Source organism: Lissotriton helveticus, chromosome 4_2 (assembly GCF_964261635.1).
Source record: "Lissotriton helveticus chromosome 4_2, aLisHel1.1, whole genome shotgun sequence".
NCBI classification, from domain to species: Eukaryota; Metazoa; Chordata; class Amphibia; order Caudata; family Salamandridae; genus Lissotriton; species Lissotriton helveticus.
The window spans coordinates 88,548,880-88,563,966 of NC_136064.1; the positions used below are offsets into that span (position 1 = coordinate 88,548,880).

General features: G+C 51.7%; 1 protein-coding gene across 1 annotated transcript; it reads left to right on the forward strand.

The window, feature by feature from the left end:
• Positions 1 to 1,074: 1,074 nt before the first annotated feature.
• On the forward strand, positions 1,075 to 11,952 carry LOC144752047 (protein Wnt-11b-like). Its single transcript, XM_078639994.1, has 5 exons — positions 1,075 to 1,498; positions 5,702 to 5,937; positions 6,956 to 7,233; positions 8,340 to 8,632; positions 10,866 to 11,952. Exons 1-5 carry the CDS (start codon positions 1,413 to 1,415, stop codon positions 11,038 to 11,040), a joined length of 1,068 nt encoding a protein of 355 aa, XP_078496120.1. The 5' UTR covers positions 1,075 to 1,412; the 3' UTR covers positions 11,041 to 11,952.
• Positions 11,953 to 15,087: the final 3,135 nt, after the last annotated feature.

Genomic DNA, 15,087 nt, shown 5'->3' on the forward strand with positions numbered 1-15,087 from the left:
CAGTCACTCTTTGCCCTGTCCTCAGTGTGCCCTGTCCTCAGTGTGCACCATGTCACTCTTTGCCCTGTGCTCAGTGTGCACCCAGTCACTCTTTGCCCTGTGCTCAGTGTGCACCGTGTCACTATTTGCCCTGTCTTCTGTGTGCATCATTTGTCCTGCCGTGAGTGTGCAACCCAGTGGCACAGTGAGCACAGGACACAGGTCTGTGCTCACCCTGCACACTTAGGGCGAGAAAGCAAAAGACACACAATTGATGAACGGAATGCAGAACAAATCAAAACATTCACCCCCAGTCAAGAGACCATGTTCTTTTGCTCATCCGCTATAGGGGGAGAGGGTGTGGCCCAACGGCTAGAGTGGTCGACCTCGAGGAACTGGGTTCCAGTCTCGGCAGGGACGCTCAACAACCTGTGATTCTGGGCAAATCACTTAATCTCCCCGCGCCTCAAAATGAATGTGTCCTCATGTAAAGCAACTGGTGCTCATCAAAGCGCTTTGATACCTTCCGTTGGAGTTAGCACTATATAACCCCCCCCCCCCCCCATCCCCCCTAAAAAAAAGAAAGGCACCAGGCCACTGTTTGCCCTGCCGTGAGTGTGCCCGGTATCACTGTTTGTAGTGTCGCGAGTGTGCCCCAGTGGTTGGCACCCCTGTACCCCTTAATGCTGGCTCGAACCCCTGAATCCACTCCCTCTAGCTGCCTGGCTGGGGCACTTCCTCGGCCCCCACCGCCGATACAGCCCCCCCCCCCGAGAACCCCCCATTCATGTGTGCTGTTCCCCTGCAGTGGGGACCCCTCGATCCCAGCCCTTTAAAGATGCCTCTTTGAACCCCGGGGTGCTGCATCTCTGTACCTGGCCCCGCCCCCGCCCTGCCAGGGTGTGGATTGGCTCCCCGGGGGGGGTCCGGGGGCCAGACGCTCCTTTGTGTGCCGGGGGCTCAGGGGGGTCCGTTTCACACCAGGCCGCAGGGCCGCCCCATTGTCACAGGGAGTTTGGTAATTGCACCTGATTAGCACAGGGCCGTGACGTCACGGGGGCTTTAAAGCCCAGGGGCAGCGGCGGGGCAGGGAAAAGGAGCAGAGACGTGGACAGGGAAGGAGGGTCTGCGGAGCCAGGACAGACGGACAGCACTGCCAGGACAGACGGCAGAACCAGGACAGACAGACAGCACTGCCAGGTCAGACTGCAGAGCCAGGACAGACGACCAGGACAGACGGCAGATCGAGGACAGACAGACAGCAGTGGAAGGACAGACAGCACCAGCAAGCAGTGCCCAGGAGTAGGGCTTTGTGGACCTCTTTGGAAGTGGTGTCTGTGTCTCCCGGGACTGCGGCGGGCCGTCTCCCCTGCTGGACTTTCCTCCCCTGCTCCCTGGGCACCCCTGAACCCCCGGATCCTGCACCCCGGACTATGGCCCCCGGATTCAGAGCCCCCCTGCTTATCACCGCCGCCCTCCTCCTGCACTGCATCGCGACCTGTGGAGCCATCCAGTGGCTGTAAGTGATTTATTCCAGTTCGAGACCTTTTGGGGGGCTGTGGGGTGCTTGGCTGGGGTGCTGGGGGACTTGTACAACGCCAATTTTTATGTTTTTTATTTTAAAAGTTGTATATAGCGCTAGCTTGTCCCGTAGGTATCAGAGCGCTTTACATACACACTGTATAAACAGAAGGAATTTGCATTACATAGTAGGAAGGCAGTAAGGTCTAAGAAGGGGTTCTCGGTGTTCTGGGGGGGGGGGGAGTAGGGGGAGTCTCTAAAACACTGTTTAGTTTTGTGTTCACTACTTTCTAAAACCCCTAGAAGCATGCACTGAAATATTGTATATGTAGATCGCTTCTGCTTCGTAATTTTGGGGTCGCTTGTTAAACTCCGGGGGGGGGGGGGGGGGTCTCCATTCCCTTAGGATGGATTGAAGGTCTGGGACAGAGAAACCAGACGCATTTCGTATCAGCAGACAGGGGTAGAAACCGGGAAATAAACCGCTTTACATTCCAGTATCTATGGGTTCAATGGTATATGAACAGCGGGGGCTTGGTCGATCGATACAGAAGCGATTTATCCGGCACTTAAAAAGCGCCCTGAATCTCACAGGCAAATCACTTTATTTATCATTGTATTGTAATTGCATTTATATAGCGCTTCCCGCCCTGGGCTGCGAGGCACTCCATTTCTAAGCTGATTTGAGCCAGCGAGTCTCAAAATAGCCCTCTCCGGGTTTTGGTGGCCAAGGTACGGGGGAGCGAGGGTTAAATTCCAGTATTGCTGCGCTTATCTGAAGTGGGGGTGACCTGCTGAGAATTAAACCGGTTTAATTCTTGGTGTGAGCTGAGTGGAAAGGTCAGGGCTGGAGGACACTTCCGGTGTCGTCTACAAGTGTTTGTTTGTGGGCCTTTGAACCATAAATCGCTTTATATCCCTCTTACTGGACGAGCCCTGCTTCGGATGACACCAGCGTGTCCCGAGGCCATTGGGGCGCCCGCACTGCGCGCGCGCGTTAAATGCACCCCGCAATCACCTGCGCGTGGGCAGTTCAATGTATCGATTCCGCAGGTGGCAGAGCGCTGTAACCAAGCGCTCTATGCCACCCTGTGGGCAGGAGCTGGGTGAGGGGGTGGACGGGCAGCTGTGATACATTGGCATTCCTCCACACTGGGCGTGCAGCTAGCTCCCACAAGAGGCTGTCTGTGCGCTCGTCCATCAGAAAGGAGGGGGTTGAATCTATCCCATGCCTGATTCTCGTGTTCTCGTGCACGAGCCGGCCTCTTCTTTCTATACAGACCTCTTGAAAGCTCCCAGCTGGCAGGCGCTTGGCACCGCCTTATAACAGATATGGTGTTATGTGTTAGATTCAAACACGTGTATTGTGCCCACGCGGTGCATTTCTTGAGGGTGCTGCAGCCTGCGCACAAAGCGGTACAAAAGGGGGTGGTGATGGACGGAGCATCTGAACCAATCAAACACTCACACCCAGTCAACAGATCTGGGTTTAATCCATCACCGTTCTTTAGCCCACTCTGCCACCCCAGTTCAGACATGGCTATATGCAAATCAGTCTGACCCTGTGCCTGCGACAGCTCCCAAGCAGCCTGCACCCCACCCTGCACTGCACCTCACCAGACACCTGTCACCGGTCTCGTCCTTCTGGTGGGTGCAGCCTGTAGGCTGTCTACCTTAGCATACCCCCTTCCTTGTGCAGCCCGCACAAAGCTCCCTCCAGGCCTCAGCTCTCCCTTGTGCAGCCCGCACAGGGCTCCCCTCCAGGCCTCAGCTCTCCCTTGTGCAGCCCGCACAGGGCTCCCCTCCAGGCCTCAGCTCTCCCTTGTGCAGCCCGCACAGGGCTCCCCTCCAGGCCTCAGCCCGCTCAGGGCTCTTCTCCAGGCCTCAGCTCTCCCTTGTGCAGCACACACACAGCTCCCTCCAGGCCTCAGCTCTCCCTTGTGCAGCCCGCTCAGGGCTCCCCTCCAGGCCTCAGCTCTCCCTTGTGCAGCCCGCTCAGGGCTCCCCTCCAGGCCTCAGCTCTCCCTTGTGCAGCCCGCTCAGGGCTCCCCTCCAGGCCTCAGCTCTCCCTTGTGCAGCCCGCACAGGGCTCCCCTCCAGGCCTCAGCTCTCCCTTGTGCAGCCCGCACAGGGCTCCCCTCCAGGCCTCAGCTCTCCCTTGTGCAGCCCTCTCAGGGCTCCCCTCCAGGCCTCAGCTCTCCCTGGTGCAGCCCGCTCAGGGCTCCCCTCCAGGCCTCAGCCCGCTCAGGGCTGCCCCCAGCTGTCACCCGCCTCGCCCCAGCGCTGCCTGCTCTCAGCTGGCTTCTGGCCGCTTCCCCGCCGGGTCTGCTGGCCTCTTTGTGCCGAGAGGCCCTCTGCGTGGCCCTGATTAGCTTGGAATGTGCCCCCCGCGCCCCAGGCCTCCCACCCCCTGAGCAATTATTAATAGGAGCACAAAGGCGGCCCGGTGCAGGGCCCGGCGCACACTCACGCGTGGCACTAAATCACCAGCAGCCATGAGGGTTTATGGGCGGCGGGGCCTTGGGGCTTCGAGAGGAAGGAGTGGGTGGGGGTGGGCTGCCTCGACCTGGGGCTCCGGTGCTGTGCGCCCCATCTCACTGGCTGCCACCAGCAGGTACCGGGCACCGAGTCCCCTTACCGCCCCAGCCATAACGGAGAACGGTAAATTATAAGATAAAGTCGGACCCGTGCTATGGCATGTTTTCGGGATTTGTAGGAACAGAAGGCGGGGCTGAGCCCCAAGTTGCAGCTAAACACGGGCCGTCAGCCCATTCCCTAGCTGTGTGTGCAGGGATAGCCTAGGCCAACAGGGGGCGCCATCGCTGCGCGTTTTGTTTCCTCAACTGTTTGTGGGGCACCGTGCAATCTCAGTGGGGTATGTGTTGGCGTCAGAGACTTGTTTGAGAGGTGCGAGTTAGAGGGTTGCTTTGGATTAGAGAATTAGTACACCTGATTCCTGTTGCACTAACATGTATGGTGGCCTTACATATGTTGGGCTCGGACAACTAATATTACATCTTCTTTAAAAAATAAATAAAGCCCCTGTTGCTAGTCTGGCATCTTCAGAGAATTGGAATGGGCGCTATTGCTACCTTAGACAACGGTGCCAATTGTATCTACTCCAGAAGGATGAACGGGTTGGTTGACCGTGCTTGGATCTGACCACTGGATCTTCGAATTGAATGCAGATCATTGTAGCAGGAGCATTGACCCACCGAGCTGCCTTACTTTTATAATGCTGCCTAAGATCATCCAGCCCCCCAGTTGTCTGTTAGTCTGAGAGCTGTGCTGAGGGAGGGGGGGGGTGTAGTGGCACGAGGGTAGATGGCTCTCGACTGGAATTGCAAGTGCACGGCAGTTTTACGGTGCGGCCTTGGCGTGCGCCCCGTACACGGGAGACACCTCCTGGAGTCGTTATTTTCTTCACGTTATACTCAAAAATATTATTTTTTCGTTTGTTTCTGACGTAGGTGTTGATTGGGCATGTAAGGAGTTTTTAAAGTGTTTCTTTCTGCACTTCTTTTGTTTCTTTCTGCACCTCTTGCTTCTTTCTGCATCCCTTTTGCCTCTTTCTCCATCCCACTTTCCTATTTCTTCATCCCTGTTACCTCTTCCTGCACCTCTATTCCTCCTTTCTGCACTTCTTTTAGTTCTTTCTGTACCTCGAATCCTTTCAAGGAAGAACTTGCACTAATCTCTTCACAGAGGGCGCACAACCCACTGAGCGGTTTTACCTGCTTGGGTGCAATGCACTAAGGCACAGATTTACAAGCCCCTTGCGCCACATTTGCGTCATTTTTCTCACATAAAAAATGACGCAAATATGGCGCAAGGGGCTTGTAAATCTGCCCCTAACTATTTTCAGGTGGTGCACCGCCACTTGTAGGCACCTACATCGCTACACTTATACGTTTTTTGTCTGTGATTGTCTGTTGCCCATTGAGCTCTCATTGAAAGCCCATGCTCAGTTTCATGAGTAGGGTCCTGTGGGAGCCTGTGTTTTCCCTGTAGTTTGAGTAGGGTCCTGTGGGAGCCTGTGTTTTCCCTGTACTTTGAGTAGGGTCCCGTGGGAGCCTGTGTTTTCCCTGTAGTTTGAGTAGGGTCCTGTGGGAGCCTGTGTTTTCCCTGTAGTTTGAGATTTGTCCTGCGGGAGCCTGTGTTTTCCCTGTGGTTTCTAACCTGTGCGCTTGTCTCCCCCCAGTGGCCTGACGGCGAACGGCAGCGCAGTGGGCTGGAACGAGAGCCAGCACTGCCGCCTGCTGGACGGGCTGCTCCCGGACCAGTACCAGCTGTGCAAGCGGAACCTGGAGGTCATGCCCACCATCGTGCACGCCGCCGCCCAGACCAAGCTGGCCTGCCAGGGGGCCTTCTCCGACATGCGCTGGAACTGCTCGTCCATCGAGCTCGCCCCCGACTACGCCCCGGACCTCATGAAAGGTAGGTGACCTTTGACCCTTGCTGGCAGTGCCGCCGAAGTGCTTAATTTGAGCCGGGGCTTTCCAGTGCTCAGCACCAGCACTTAATTGGTTTCCGGTGCTCGGCACCTAATTGTCAACACCATACATAGAACAGTCTACCACATGGTGGCGCTGCTCATCTCATTTAGAGATGAGCAGAACAACGGTTGTTTAGGAATACAATATACATTAAAATTGCCCTGCCGCCCAGCCACCCCTTTAGCTCTGGGCACCTGGAATAATCTGAAGTGTTGCATTTACATGCGAGAGTGATGGTAATAGCTGTTTTGGCAGCGATGACAAGGACGAAGGGTGGGCAAGCTGCATGGCCTCCTGGTCAGAGCCCTGGCTCTTAATATTTCACATATTATGCACTGGGCGGCAGTTTATAGTCATTTTTAATGTATATTGAGAATTAATAATTAATTGTTGTGCCATCTCTAAATTAGATAGACAGCGCCATCTTGTGGCAGACTGTCACAAGCACTGGTGTTGACAATTAAGTTCCCATTGTCGAGTACCGGAAACCACCGGCTCTAATTAAGCACTGCCCTGTCCACCTCCTGGCATCACAGCTTTCAATTCACGTACATGCTTGTTAATACAATATTGCAGGGTGTGGTACATGCACATTACAACACTTTACAAGACGGCTTTAAAAACCTCAAATAAAATAAATGATTTACAGAACCTATATTATTACCTTATTTACAGTAACTTTAACTAGCCACCTCTGCTGCAGGTAAGAGTGGTAAAGCCGGCTCTGGGGGGGGGGGCTTTCGAGAGGCGACCGCAAGGGAAAATTAAATAAATCATTAATTTTCCCTCGTGGTCATCTCTAAAATCCCCCCAGCCGGCCCCACCGCTCTTCCCTGCAGAGGGCCCGGCTGACTTTAATGTAAAATAACTATATAAAATTACTAAATCTGTACACTTTGAACTACCAATCACTTTACAATTTTGAAGAATACTAACATGCATTTTTTTTTTCTTCTAAGGGACTAGGGAAGCCGCTTTTGTGTATGCGCTAGCCTCTGCGGCGGTTTCACACTCCATCTCACGCGCTTGCGCAGCAGGGGAGCTGCCCACATGCTCATGCGGATCTGTGCCCGCGGAAGTACCAGGGCCCAACTTCAGGTGGGGCGGCTGCGGGGACAACCTGCGCTATGGCCTGCAGCTGGGGGCCGCCTTCGCCGACGCGCCCATGAAGTTCACTAAATCTGGGTCCCAAGCCACCAAGTTGATGAACCTTCATAACAATGCGGTGGGCAGACAGGTGAGCGTCACCTCGCCACATATGTTGACTTTACATTTGTGCCTTGGTGTGTGGTGGGCGGGCAGCAGGAGAAGGTGTGTTGTTTGGGCTGAGTGGAGAAATGTGTAGGTGAGGTAGTAGGATGTGGTGGTGGTGGTGGCAGCGGTGTTGGTGGTGCCAGTGGTGGTGGTACATTTGTGTGTGCCTGTCTGTAGCAACCATTGGTGGATGTGGTGTGTGTAGCAGTAAGATACTGTATTAGAAAGTTTGTGGTGGGGAAGAGGATGTCTAAGGTGCCACCTGAGAAGGTCCTCTCTGGTGGGTAGGATATGTGACGCTACAACGCATGCCATTACATCGCAGGCCCTTGCAACGCCAAACTTTACTCCGACTTTCTGTCGGGGGAGCGCTGGAAGTTGGACTAGATTAATTTTCCATTCCAACTCCAGTTTGTGCAACAGTAGGGAAGGTGTTGGAGTTAAATCCGATGATTAGCAACCACAGGGGCTGTCCACAAACCCCGAACCCGGGATAAATAATTATTATATCAAACAAAAAGGCTCAGGGGGAGAGAAATGTTAAAAATTGGAAAGATATCCAATAACAGAATAACAGAAAAATTATTTTGAAATGTTAAAATAAATAAATGTGTAATTTTGATACCATTAGGCTGTTGTGAAGGGCTTCTCTAACCAATATTTCTTTCCTGTTATTGGATATCTTTCCAATTTTTAACATTTCTCTCCCCCTGAGCCTTTTTGTTTGATATAATAAGGAGTTAAATCCAACACCTTCTACCCACTGCTGCAAACCTTTTTCGTTGCATCGGCATGCAATGTTACTGCATGCTTTCTCACGGTCGCGTTGAAAAGGCTGCTTCCCAGTGGGGAAGGTTTCCATAGACCACAAGTTACAGTAGGGTCTGCCTCTTGCTGGCACCATCTCCTCTCATATATTTCTTGCAGTTCACAGGGGGTCTGGTCTTTTGGACTGTAGTCTTCCATGTTCCACCCCAGCTCAGAGCCAGGGGCACATCAGTGGTGCCCAACAACATACAGATGATGTTGAGTAAAGGATGCCCACCTTGAGATGTGAAGTCCTCACAGACATCTTTCCTTCTCTCTCAGGTCCTGATCGACTCCCTGGAGACCAAATGCAAGTGCCATGGTGTGTCGGGGTCCTGCTCCGTCAAGACTTGCTGGAAAGGCCTGCATGACCTCCGAGACATCGCTGACGACCTCAAGTCCAAATACCTTGGTGCCACCAAGGTCATTCACCGCCACATGGGCATCCGGAGGCAGCTGGTGCCCAAGGAACTGGACATCCGGCCCGTGAGGGACGCTGAGCTGGTCTACATGGTCAGCTCCCCCGACTACTGCAACAAGAACCCCAAAGTGGGGTCCTACGGGACGCAGGACAGGTAAGGACCCCAGTGAGACATCCAGGGCCAGTCTTCTGTTGTATGTATGCGGAGACCATGAGCTCTCTTCTATAGAGGTGTTATTTAACGGCAAATGTAAGTGTGGGCAGTCACTATCGCTCAGTGACTTTTGTGAGGAGCTTTGAACCTTCAGGGATGTATGACGTTACAACGCATACTTTTACCACGCATACCATTACAACGCGGTTTTTACCACGCATACCATACACCGCATAGCGCTTTGGGGTGCTGGATAGTGAATAGTTTAATTTACTATTCCAACTCCAGTCCCCGTGGACACTAGGGAAGGTTATTGGATAGTAAATTAACCTATTCCCTATCCTAGAGCGCCCCTCAGCGCAATGCGTTGTAATGGTTTGCGTTGTAATGACCGCATTGTAATGGTAGTGCGTGGTAAAAGATTCGTTGTAAAGGTTGTATACCAACCTCCAGACACAAAACATTATATTCACACCATAATCCTTAGCCAGAGCCACTGGACGTATGCGATTGTGCGGCTGCATAGATTTTAGCATAGTTGTAGATTTGCTGCATTTGCCACATAAACCATCATCTGCAGATTTTAATTTCCCACATTTTTTGGGGCCTATGTATAGCGCCACTGTAATGTTACTTTTTTCGACGTTCATGTGGTGCAGTGCCCTGCACCATATTTACAAACCAGTGTTAAGCCACTTTTTGTGGCTTAATGTCGCTTTATAGATATGGAACCCTTTCACGCAGGTATTTGCACGATAGGGGGTGCAATTGGTGTTGCTGTGGGCATTCCACTGGAACACCCATTGTTTTTTCTGCTACCCCGGGCTTACAAGGATGTAAAATTTGTGGCGCCGCCCAAAATTAACCCCATTTAAAAGCAGACATTAGATTGGTGCAACGAGGAGAAATACTTGTATTTCTCTTTGTTTTTGCTTTTTAGGTCTCGCCTAGCGAACGCTGCGCATGCGCTGCATCGCCTTGTTCTATGTGTGCTACGTTCTGCAGCTCACATGAAGTAGCAAATCGCCATTATTGATTGTTTATGTGCAGGAAAGGCCACATTCCAATACATAAACTCATCGCTGCAACACAGGCACCCTTGCTTTATGGAACAAGGCTGTCTGTATTGGCACTAGGCAGCTATTTTAAGTGCCAGTGCAAGGGAAAACATGGGTGTGTTGTATTCTTGTAAATAAAGTGCATTGTTGCATTTTTTAAATGATGCAGCGCGGTGCTGCAAAATTTACCGCTGTTCCTTGCTGCTCCATTTTCTTGTACACGTGCCCCTATGTTTTTTAGCTCAAACGGTTCAAAAGTTAGTAAAAATACAACAACACGTGTCGCCACCCAGTGGAAGGTCCTTTGTAAAGGTTAACTGGTCACCTTTCTTTAGTTTATTGTTATATTTGTGCATTGAACTTGTGCTAATGAGATTCAACCTGTGCCCAGACAGTGTTAATAAATGTCAAAATAATGAAGTAATACTATCACAAAATGTGCATCATTATGTGCTTTTTCTTGCCACATAATTTACTCAACCCTGGTGCATAATTTGGCCCTCCCCTGCCACATAATTCCAGAAGCCCGGTCTATAGCCTTCAGGAATCTAGTTCATTAGTGTCACCTAGTGGTCAGAGTGTGGTATTTGCTAACCCTCCGCACATCTCTGTGTTTGGTCCCTAGCTTTCCCTGCTCCGCTTTACCACCAAAGTGCTTACTACATTTTTACATTATACATGACCATTTAGGGCTGCAGTAGTGAGGCTGGGCAAGACAAAATCCTAAACTTACTGCCATTTTGGTATTCACAGAAGGCACTTACTCATTTTGGTATTCACAGAGGCACTTACTCGTTTCGGTATTCACAGAAGTTAGGAGTCCTAACTTTGAGACTCCTAAATACCTTCTGTGAATACCGAGAGTCTTAAAGTTAGGATTTTTCTCAGTTTAGGGGTCCTAACTTTACTACACCTAAAAGAGAAAAATCCTAACTTTCGGTATTCACAGAAGGCATTTAGGAGTCTCAAAGTTAGGACTCCTAACTTCTGTGAATACCGAAACGAGTAAGTGCCTCTGTGAATACCAAAATGGTAGTAAGTTTAGGATTTTGTCTTATGTTAGTTCTGTGAATCGGGCCCTGCATGTTCTCACTCTAGCAGTGAAGGGAGCTTAAACGGAAGCAGTTCCCCTGAGACCCCCAACTAACCGTGCCCTGTCTCTTCCTCCCCCCCAGGCTCTGCAACAAGACGTCCGTAGGAAGCGACAGCTGCCACCTGATGTGCTGCGGACGAGGCTACAACGTCTTCGCGGAGACCGTGGTGGAGCGGTGCCAGTGCAAGTACCACTGGTGCTGCTACGTCACGTGCAAGAAGTGTGAGCGGACCGTGGAGCGCTACGTGTGCAAGTGAGGCCTCGGTGCGCTGCGTGGGGGGCAGACCCCCTCCAACTGCTTCAGTTAGGGACGCACAGACACCCTGGGACCCACAGACACAACGACCATCCCTGTTCACATACTGGACCTATCCTAGCTGCAGGCCGCCCTGGGCGGACGTGCTGCTGTGCACAGGGGGCGGGGGCGAAATAGGCGGGGAAATCGCATTCAACCCCTTTCGCGTATTCGTCCACCCCCATCTTTGGAAAATGGACAATGCTATGACCTCTTGGACAACTTTATGTGTTCCCTCTCCCGTTTGGACAAATCGTTTGACACCCCTGGAGGACCCGGAGATGGTGCGGTCCAGTGTCTATGGACTGCCAGGCTGGGATTGATGGATGGCAAATTAGGGGTGTGGGCAGAGAAAGTGGCCTGCTGGAGGCCTGGATAGAAACAAAAGCCCCCGGGTGGGGAGGGGTGGCATGCCGGCCTGCACCCAGCATGGGGAACGGATGCCGCCTCCTCACACCCTGTCCTGAGCTCCAACCAGCCCTGAGACCCTGAGAAGGAGATTCATTTAAAACGATGATTCATTTAAAACGAGATATTAATGTTATTTATAGACCCGGGGGGGCCCGTGGGACACACGTGACTGCAGGCAGAGGGCACTGCTCCCGAGCAGCGCCTTGAGTGACCCCCGGCAGCCCTCGGGGCGCACTGAGGCATCAGCTGCTTGTGGGTCGGATCACAGCGCCACCTCGCGTCAGCACGGGGGCTGCGCACCTGCTGTAAATAGAACAACCCTACTTTATCTTCTGTACTTGGGGCGTGGCTCCCGGATAAAAAGAGACACTTTGATGGACATTCGTAAATATATTTTTTATTCACTGTACATTGCTTTTTTCGATGCATTAATTTATTTTTGTAATAAATATATTTCACCTGTTGATGCCTTGAATTTGTTCACTGGTCATGAATTGCTCACTGCGCCTCGCCCCGGGGGCAGGTGTGGTTCTGGGGCAGGAGGAGAGCCGCTTCGGAGGGGTGCCGGGCACCCAGCTTTTAGGGGTACACTCTCATTTCAGGGGTGCTGCTGCATTACCAGAGCTCAGGGTATGCAGGTTCGGTGCATGCAGAGAGAAGAGTGCACCGGAGACTCAGTGGGGGTGGGTGGGGGTGGGTGGGGTTGGTGGGGTCCTAGCAAGTTCCTTGCCCCCAGCATCCCTAGTTAACCTGCGCTCTTTCTTTGGGACCCCCTCTCTCTCCCACCCCTCTCATTCTCTCGCTCTCCGCCCTCTCTCACTCGGTCGCCCTCCTCCCCATCTCTGTTTCTTTTTTCCTTGCACTTTTTCTCTCGTATGTCCCCCTCTCTCATTTTCTCTATCTCTCATATTACAACGTTTTTTTCCTTCCTCCCTCTGTCTCTCTTGCTGTCTCTTTCTCTCTCTTTTCTTCCTCCCTTTGTCTCTTTCTCCATTTCCCTGTTACCCCCTCCCCCGTTTTCTTGGGCTGCCCTCTCTCCTCTTTTCTCATTTCCATTCAGTTCAATTAAACGTTTTTTTTTAGCCGGCCCTGTTGTCCTACATTCCTCCCCCCAGGGGCGCTGTAGGTTCGTCGTAGTACGACATAGCGCCCCTTCTAAGCCTGGCTATCAATAGTGTAGTGGCCCCGGGGTCCAGTCGATAGAGAGGACCCCTGCACCCCAATGATAGCGGATCTTTCCCGCCCACGAATAACACTGGATTTGTATAGCGGCTAATCAGCCGTAAGGGTCTCTAGGCGCTGTTCGTGGGAACGGGTAGATGATGTAATTTGCCCAGAATCACAGGATGTTGAGCTGACGCCGAGACTCGACCCTGGTTCCCTAGCTCCAAGTGGGCAGCTCTGGCCGTTATTCCACACCCTCTCCCATTAGATGGTCAACCATGGGGACCAACTTCCTTCCTGACAAGGTCTCCCCCTCTTTCAGTCCAGCTCCAACATGGTCTACTCCTGCACAGACCTGCTCCACCCCTCCTGCTCTGTGTGGCCTCAACCTCAGATGCTTGCACCACCCCATGCAGCCCCCCCACTCCCTGTATCAACAAGTGGTCGAAGGGTTACAAAATGTGTGGGACCTGTGTTCCTAAGCAGACATGGGGGGCGGGGTCAGTGAGTGTGGGGGTGGAGTCAGCGAATGTGGGGGAAAAGGAAGATGCATAACTAAAAAGAAAAAAATACTCTATACATATATTGTTAGGCTTTCACCTAGAAATAACTGCACGCAGAATATTAGCACCCCCAGCACTAATGGAAAACAGCTGCAAGTTAAACTAACCTTCACAGTGCCAGGGACCCACTGCTGTCCTTTTAATCCGAAGCAACTCAAGGTTGTCATTAAAAGTGCAGAAACCGTTATTCAACAAAAAGTATGGGAACGGTTTTGATAAAAGTAAAAAAGCCTGGGAACGCTGTTCCTAAAGGACCCCGCCCACTTCGACCTCTGGTCTCAGCCTTTCTCCAGTGGATTAAGCTCTGTGCACCCAGACCTAGTGTCCTGTCTCTGCTCGTCTCCATTGATTCAACTGTCTTACAGCTCTTTGCAGCCTCCTCTTCCTGTGTCAACTCATCCCCTGTCACTTCAGCTCTGGCCTGACAGCTCCGCCCAGCCCCCCCCCCCCACGGCCCCCCCCTCACACACACACCTCAGTCCTTCCCCGGTGTATTAAACTCTCACTGCTCTGATCTGCTGCACCCCCCCTCGACCCTTCTGCACTGTAAAGACCATTTTATTGCATAGTCAATAAACACGTCATCATAATGCACATGGCAATATAAGTAATTACCAGACATTTAAACATATTTAATACATTATGGTATTAAAAAGCACAATCAGAAGTGCAAATCAACAACAAACGTGACCCTTGCAGAATGTAGGTTGACTCTTGAGTGTCTGCAGAGTGGACTCTTGCGTTGCTGATTTGCAGCCTGGTGGTTTTACTACATGTTTACAAAGCCCAGTCATGATTTCTACCAGATCCTGTAAGCTCTTGTAGATCAGATCTCTTATTGACCTTGTTCCAGGATTGCAAAATACAGAAGAGAAACTACAAATCTCACAAGGGAACCCTGACCAGCAGCGCCTTGAAGCGATGCCGCCTGGCTGTTCAACTGAGCCCTCCATCAGCAGCGGGCACCTGGACAGTGCCAGGGCCCACCTCAGGAGGTCACTGCAGCCCACACCACCCATTGCCCCTGCCTGAGCTGCCAATGACAGTACCAGCACAACTGCTAACCATCACACGCCGACAAGTGGGACAATTGAGACTATTTCAAGCCGCCAAATCTCTAAGAGCAGCTTGGGTGGCAGGTAATAGTTATTTTTAATGCATATTGCATTAATAAACAACTTGTTCTGCTCATCTCTAAATTACACAAACAGCGCCACCATGTGGCAGACTGACATAGGTGCCAGTGTTGACAATTAAGTGGCAGAGCTGAGCACCTGGAAACCACAGGCTGAAATTAAGCACTGCTGGATACCCTCGCGGGTGATTAGCCGCTCTTTATAAATCCTGATTTATTGATTGAGAAGTAAAGAAGACCTGACTCGTCACACAAGGACAAGTCCAGGACCTACTTATATCAAAGGCGGACCAAGATCTCTACACATTCAAGATTAACATGACGCCTAGCCCAAAAATGAAAAGTCAGGATACCAGATACACGCAGTCAGGTACACGGGGCAGCAGAGCACGCCTGTACACCATGAAACAGCCATTCCAGTCTCAGATTATCTTCTTACTTTCTCATGATCTCAGTCGTCGGACGCCTGCCTTAGTTTGGTTGCAAATGTGGGTCTCGCCTTTACGCACTGAAAACCCCAGTATTCTAAGGAACCGCGATGCAGATATTTACATTTTCACAGATTTTCTCTAACACCTTTCATCTTTTACTTTGATGTCCCTTCCAATTAAAACTGGACCGGTCAGTTTTAAGGGCGTTACTATGAATACAGCAGCAGGGGCAGTGGCACCGGGCCCTGGGGCTGTGAGGGGCCCTCATCTCAGTTAAGGCTGCACTCTATGACCCAACAAGAGGT